Source organism: the organism of the source record quoted next, unplaced genomic scaffold (assembly GCF_019419815.1).
Source record: "Pyrus x bretschneideri cultivar Hongxiangsu unplaced genomic scaffold, Pyrus_bretschneideri_v1 Contig71, whole genome shotgun sequence".
Classification (NCBI taxonomy): Eukaryota; Viridiplantae; Streptophyta; class Magnoliopsida; order Rosales; family Rosaceae; genus Pyrus; species Pyrus x bretschneideri.
This window is the reverse complement of record NW_025999811.1, coordinates 1,264,344-1,271,969: the sequence shown is the minus strand read 5'-3', so window position 1 is coordinate 1,271,969 and position 7,626 is coordinate 1,264,344. Positions and strand designations below refer to the sequence as shown.

Here is a 7,626-nt window from a genome sequence, read left to right as displayed (position 1 = left end):
GCTTTGAGTGGGAAGACACTTAAGTTAATCTCCTATGTGCAAGCCAAAACGATAATGTTTTCGAAGTTGGAAGCTCAACTTCAGGTGTTATTGTCCAGGCACCCTTGTAATTAGCAGCACTAAATCACGGTGTATTCTCAGAAATGGTGGGGTGCGAGAAAAAGCATTGCTTCCCAAATCATGGTGGATTCTCAGTATTGTCGTCAGTTTTCATGGCAATAAGGGCGATTCGAGAGTACTAAAGTCCTCGACTTTGTACGTGTCAAGACGGGAAGGTTGTTAAACCGTCTATTTTTTAAGTTGCAGTTCATAGATCATATTCGTAAAATATTAGCCAACTAAAAAATATTTGAGGCATTTAACTAACTTCAAAGAAATTAACACTTTGTTCTATAAAGCATTGAAATTGCATTGTGACAATTAAATTGACAAATAGTTTCGGATTGAACAATTAGGGCCTTTAGACTTGCAATAGTTTCGGATTGCATAAGCTCTGTTGCTTAAGTCTCTTTTAATTTCACTATGTTACATTGTTAAACTTTCCAGTGGACCCAAATGCCCATTTCCATTGAATGTTCTTATTCAATTCTGACAATGCCGCAAGACTAAATTGCAATCAAAGATGCAAACACTACCATGAGAGGATAATATATGATAGTGACGTTCTGTACTGATAAAATAAAAACACGTCTATATTTTTTATCCTCATGTTCATGTTTTATTAGACAAGACATCACGTGGCGGTGTACTGTCCCATATAAGTTGTTCTTCCACAAGAAATCTGATACCATTTATTTTAGGGGGATAAATGATGGAGACAAGTATACAAAAAGTTAACAACAAAAACCAAATTTGCTTTCTTCGCAACGTGGAACTTCATTTTCCCGCAAATTCCAAAACCCCCATTAATTTTCTATGCTATTAATTTATTTGAACATCCTTATTTTCCCCAACTATTGTAATCAACTCCATAAAGTTTTAAGAACTCAGTATTATAAATTCATCATGCAGAGAAGAAAGCCGAGGGGAGGCTTCAACGACATTGATAAATCGGCAGTAGTAAAGGCAGCTGCATGGGCATGGTTCGAGCACGGTTCGGGTTCCGACGGCAAGTCGATCATGCCGGAATTCGATTTAACAAGGACTTGTCACGCTCCTTATAAACCGTCCAGGTACAAGCTAGAAGCTATGAAAAATATAGCCAATATTAGCAGTAAAGAAAGTGTTACTGCATCTAGTAACCCGCTTCTTGATACATATGAAATTGAAAGTATATCTCGGAAATTGGATCAACTTATAGAATTTAGTGGTGACAGAGGCAAACTTCGTAAGGGTTTTCTAGTTGGAGACGTTCTTGGTATAAAGAACATGAAAGAGGGCGGGAGAGGTTCGGACTCTCACCTCGAATACAGAGATAAATGCTCTTTACCACTGAAACTACACGTCCCCGAAGACGTTCGTCAACAAGAATGTGTGCCGCCCGTGGATGGTAACACGAACGGGAGGAAGAAAAAGAACAAGAACGTTAGAGGAGGGTTTTGGCATAGGCATGCGGCGATATGTGGCAGAAGTGAAGATGTTGTAAACACACAAGCTTTCGTGGTTCGTCGTCAGCGGCCGGAAAAGGGTGTATATGTACGTACCGGTGGACCCGTGGTTAAGGCGCGCGGCGAACCTTCGGCCACGGAGGCCTTGTGATCGGTTGGAATATATTAAGTTTTGATGGGTCTGGTCGTTGGCTGTGTCACTGTCTACAGCTATACCACAACTGTGTTCCTTCAATGCACGTTATTATTGTGTATATGATCATTTTATTTTACTCTGTTGTCAATAAAATACAAAGACAACGGGCATCCGAAAATTGTAAGGATTTGTCATAAAAGAAAGAGATTAAGAAGATAACGATTCGAAAGTGTCTATGATCTTTTCAAATTTCTGTTAATCGGTTTTGATGTTTTTGAAATGAGTTCCGATTGATGACCTTTCTGCTCGAATTTGGTCCAAAAAATAAGTGATTAACTAGCTGCAGTTGGAGACCGAATCCGAGCTGAAAGCTCGTCAATCGTAGACTCTCGCAGCTAGGAGAGACTAAGATAGTTAAGCTATAAACTGTTGTCACAAGTTTTTGAGCACGTGTGAAACAATCTACGAAAGATTTTGGGTTATTTACCTCGAGTAAAGTCAAACGTGTGGGTATGAATATCTGGCCCCCTAAATCGAAACTTTTTTTTTATCATCAAAATTGTGTAGATAGAATGACCAATAAAAATGAAATGACTATGATAAATAGTAATTAAGTGGTTAAATGATTTCTAATTTGTTGTGGTGATTCTTGACCTAGAGATAAACTGTTCAGATCTATAAACTTCTAGGGCGAAGAAGAAATTGCGTTCTTTTTAAGTTTTGAGAAAATAAATGAACGTAAGTGTAAAGTTCCATCACCGCTTTAGTTTGTAAGAAGTTTGGGAAAAGTATGTGTATGAAGTTTCTATTTAACGTACAAGAACGAACAAGATTTGACATTTAGGGGTGGCAATTTGTGAGAGTGAATAATGTTTGTGACTTTATCTTTGTGTTTGTGTCAAATAGCTAATCCAAAATTCTAGCGAGACATGTCAAATAATACTAACTAAACATTCTTGAAACATTACTCGATAGATTAATTTCACGATGGAAATAGCATACGAGATTAAACAGAATCGTGTAGGAGGAAAAAAGGACAAGATTAAACAGGATAGTGCAGTTATCATTTCCCTTTTCCAAAATACCCTCACTTGTATTTCCAAGGTCATCTATTGCTACTAGGGCACCTAGTCACATAGTTCTTTTTTTTTTTTTTTTTTTTTTTGTTAAACGATAAATTTTGCTAGATTAGATGTTAAATTAATCAAACTCACGTCTTTATGCAAGGGCTCTACACCTTTCTGCCAAGTTGCATAGTTGAATACTTAATAATACAAGAACAGAATAAAAGATGAGGCTTGCATTTATCAAGAATTACAAGTAAATGTCATTAAAACCAACCAACCCTTTGAAAAATATTGTTCATAAATGACACTTATTCAACACAATGGGCAGAATGATGAGGCATTGGAGCAATTAACCACATCTTGGCATTTTTAATAGGGAAAATAGCAACGCAATACAATTTAAAGGACAATGCTAATTCTAGTTTGTAGCTAAGGACACACAAGGATCTTTTAAACGGACCTGGTAAAACACATTTCCAGCCTTAATGAAAGACGGTGACGATGTCACAAGACTTGGAACTGCACGGGTGTAGGTGTAGGTGTAGCGGTGTGTGTTCATGGCTTCAACAGAATGGTGGTTTCTGCAATCATAGAAGTGACAATATATGGATCCATGTTCGACGCAGGCCTCCTGTCCTCGAAATAGCCCTTGCCAGCTTGTTCTGTGTCTCTACCAACACGGATAGAAGCACCGCGGTTGGCAACACCCCATTTAAATGTGTTGATATCGGCAGTTTCATGCTTTCCTGTCAAACGGCGTTCATTGCCTTCTCCATAGGCAGCAATGTGCTCCTTGTGCCTGAGTCCCAACTTGTCAATTGCCTTCTTGATAATTTCATAGCCTCCATCTTCTCTCATGGACTTGGTGCTGAAACCATAGCACATTACAAACGTCATCAAATAGGAAAACAATGCTAACCGTGACATAGTTTGATCAACAGACATAAATCCTTAACAACTAATAAGTGGCATTATACCTGTAGTTCGTGTGAGCACCAGCCCCGTTCCAATCACCCTGGATTGGCTTGGGATCAAAAGACAGAACCACCCCAGCAATCTCAGTGATCCTCTGTTAGCATTGAAACAAAACTTCATTGACCAACACCGTAGAGTAATACCAGCAATTTATTATACAACAAGTATGCTAAGTTACCTCCAAAATATAACGAGCAGCCCACAGTTCATCTCCAGCTGATATGCCGACAGAAGGGCCAACTTGAAACTCCCACTGCATTATATGATTATATTCAGAAATACTTTTTAACATTTGGGCAGAAGAAGAAAAAGGACATAGAAGAAAGGTCAAGAAAATATATGTTTGATTCTTTTACCTGGCCAGGCATCACTTCACCGTTTATTCCACTAATGTTAATGCCTGCATAGAGACAGGCCTTGTAGTGCGAGTCAACAATGTCTCGCCCGAAGGCCTTGTCTGCGCCAGCAGCACAATAGTATGGGCCCTGTTAAGCAATAAACAAAATAGTCAAGTTATGTTTGTGTAAACAAAGTAGAACTACCATCACATAAGTATATACGTCCGGAGAATCCTTAGAAGTTAACGATGACAAAGTCGAGCAACATGTAAGCATTATGTAAATTCATATGAGCATAAAATATAACAGAATGAATCTAAATCCTTAGAAAATATAGCTCGTTCAATAACCTGAGGGCCTGGATAGCCACCAACGGGCCACCCAAGGGGCCATTTGACATCTTTCTGCAACAAGGTGTACTCCTGTTCAATTCCATACCAGGGTACTTCAGCAACAACATCAGGATGGCTGAAAATCTTTGCAGCAGCAGCCCTCTTGTTGGTTGGAATTGGTTCTCCACCGGGCGTGTAGGTATCGCATATCACCTAAGTCGAACATCATTGAGAAACACCGTTAATTTTGAAGGCAACGCAATAATTAATAGCTCACAGCATGCCATATCTCAACAGAAATGAAAGGGGAAAAAACTAAGATACGAGATCATCGACAACTCACCAAAATGTTGTTGCCTCTCCTGAATGGGTCCTTGAAAATGGCTTGAGGGCTGTTTCATTTCATTAAAACATTAAAACCAATAACCGCGATGAAACAATAAAACATAAAACTGTAAAGAGGAAAATGGTAAGAGAATTATAAAAAGAGCTTACTATAGGATAACTTCACTATCTTCTCCAGGAGCTTGACCTGTGCTGGAACCATCATAATTCCACTTGGGAAGCTTTGAAGGATCACTCACTGGTCCTGGCAGAGTCTTCATTCACACAAAAACAAATATTATTATTATTATTATTTCAACAAATTAATTATTAACAAATCAAGATAACAATTAACCAATCAAAGACTCAGTTTGAGACTGCTTTTCAAATAACCGAAAGAGCAAAATAATTCAAAGCGCTTCAGAGAAAACAGTTTGGGTTCCAAAAGTACTTGAAGTGCCTGGTGCTCAATAGCGTTTTTACTAAAGATTGGTTACAAAGATACTTTCACTATGCTTTCGGTCATTTTAAAAGTACTTCCCAAACGAGTACCAAGATAACAAGATCAAACAGAAGGAGAAAATTAATTACCCTTGCTTTGCTTCTGATATCCATTCCAGATCCACCAATCCTGTTCCAGTAGATCGGAGTTATAACATTGGAATTAGATTTAAAAATATCATTAAAAAGTATTAAGCAAAGTAATCAAAGTAGATAAATCCCAACTAGTAACATGATTAAGTTGTGATTAACAGAAACGAAAATACCAATCATCAAGCAAAGATCCATCACCAAAATAGAAGGACAGTGACACCGACAGAAAAGATATACCTGATCCATGAATCTTAAGACAACAAAATAACGGTTCGGCTCGTTAAAACACAACTAATCCCCATTTTTTTGGAATTACCTTAAGGGATTGTACATGTATATATACACATACATATACATATATATGAATTAACAGTCGGTCAATTTATCCCAAGTAGAAAGCAAGAAATTTAAAACAAAAAGCAAAGTAAAAGAACCCCATCGGATTCCAAAGAATCCATTAATGGAAATGGACAACAGCACAAAATTAAAGAACACACAAAAAAAGGAAAGACAAATACTTTTATAAGCATTTGACTAGCCCCAAGCGGTCGATCACAAGATCAAAACACAAAAGCAAAGCCAACCCATTAACCTATTCACCAAAACAAGAAAACCCATTTGCGTACGCATCAAAATACGTATAAATACGCACAGATACGTATACCATGTTCCAGGTCTGGAAAACCAGAGGATTAGAAGAGGAAGAGGATGAGGGGCTGACCATATGTACTCTGCGATGATCTTCTTAGTAGACTCTGAGAGATCAAGGTTGATGAGATCTGTGAGCAGCGACATAGTTCCGGAGAAACACAGAGACTTGGAAACGAAGACTTTCTCTCTCTCCTCTCTCTCTCCTCTCGGTGAATGATTGTATACAGAGAGACGTAAACGGGAGGGGGTGGGTGTGCTTTTTTTATAGTACAGTCTCCCGGGGCTGTGAACTTATAAAAAATCTTAAATTATTAAAAATAAAATTAAATATCATAAAAACGGGAAAATAATAATTATTTTGCTATTTTGCCGTTTCAGAGGAAATTATGATTCTGATAAGTTGGTAAGTGAGGACTGAGGAGAATCAAATCAGAGGGGCCCACGTTGTTCGAGATATATGGACAAATGTTCACCTGGTAACTCTTCTTTCGGTCTCATTGGAGGTGAAAATGATTTGCCTGATCCTTTTGGAAAACCTAATTTGTTTGTATTTGTAATATAATACCAATTTTTTCTTTTCTTTTTGGCCTCGTGAGAATATAAAGGAGAGAAAAATATTTGTTTTAGAAAAAACGTATTACAAAAAAACCAATTGATTCCTTTCACTCGTTGTGTAATGGACCGTTGTATCATAATAATTGAGAAAAAGTTGAATAAAAAAATTTGAGGCTGTCATAACCGAAAAATGAACTCTAACAGTTGACGTAGATGACAAAATTTAAGGTTAATAAGAAATTCTAAAATGATGAAATATGTTTCTTATAATTTGTGAATTTTCTTCCTTGTTTTTGGTTAATTTAAAGTACAATCAAATCTAAATACATAATTCAATGTGTATCTCGAATAATATATAATAAAAAATGTGTATTTTATCTAGAGTTATTAATATATATAATGAGATATTGAATTAGCAAATGTGCTAGTAGTGGTTGTTGATTCAAATTTTCGCCGTCTTCGGTCTTGATGAAAATGCACCTGCAAAACAATCAACACCTTTGATCAAAGACTAAAGCCTCATGCGATTGGGGGGGGGGGTTAGGTCAACAGATGTTCGATGCCTAAGTTAGTTTCTCTAAGAGAGTAAAGTGTTTAGGGCTTTTTTAGGGTTGCAAAAACTCTGAAAATTTGGTAGAATATGGGGTATTTATAGGGATAGGGCCGACCATAGTGTTTAATGGAGAGATATTCTCTAAATATTCCTAAGATATTAAATAGGAAACAATATCTTGAGATAATGGTATAATTATCCCTTATTTATTTAAATTAGGATTACTTACTTGATTGCAGTTAATCTTCAAATGGGAATGTATTAAATATAGGATTTGGGTAATTAATCCTTATCTTTAATTCCTTACCAAGGGCAGGTGAGCAATGGGTAGTGGGCAGTCGTATTCAGCTACTAGGACCTTCAGGAATGTGAGTTGCGCGTAGGGGCATCTGAGTAAAAGTTCACGTGTCACCTTTACATTTTTTGGGATTATTTTAGGCTCCACGGTGGTGATAGTGTGTGGTGGCAGCCGTATGTCAATGAGAGTGGTTGCAATGGCCATTGGAATGTGGTAGTAGTAGAGTTGATAGTAGTGACATGGTGATGGACGTGGA

At 37.4% G+C, this 7,626-nt stretch overlaps 1 protein-coding gene across 1 annotated transcript; it reads right to left on the bottom strand.

Moving 5' to 3' along the window:
* Positions 1-2,965: 2,965 nt before the first annotated feature.
* Positions 2,966-6,197, bottom strand: LOC103959902 (glutamine synthetase cytosolic isozyme). The gene is made up of 9 exons (XM_009372279.3): positions 6,035-6,197; positions 5,311-5,350; positions 4,891-4,994; positions 4,739-4,787; positions 4,414-4,608; positions 4,082-4,210; positions 3,904-3,978; positions 3,728-3,819; positions 2,966-3,618 (listed from the first exon to the last, which is right to left on the bottom strand). Exons 1-9 carry the CDS (start codon positions 6,106-6,108, stop codon positions 3,306-3,308), a joined length of 1,071 nt encoding a protein of 356 aa, XP_009370554.1. The 5' UTR covers positions 6,109-6,197; the 3' UTR covers positions 2,966-3,305.
* Between the last annotated feature and the right edge of the window lie 1,429 nt (positions 6,198-7,626).

Excerpts from the sequence above, each read along its gene's own strand:
- LOC103959902 (XM_009372279.3), bottom strand. The coding sequence starts at position 6,108 with ATGTCGCTGCTCACAGATCTCATCAACCTTGATCTCTCAGAGTCTACT. Across the intron at positions 5,351-6,034 it reads ATCATCGCAGAGTACATATG|GATTGGTGGATCTGGAATGG; the intron begins GTCAGCCCCTCA and ends CTACTGGAACAG. Across the intron at positions 3,820-3,903 it reads CTGCTCGTTATATTTTGGAG|AGGATCACTGAGATTGCTGG; the intron begins GTAACTTAGCAT and ends CAATGCTAACAG.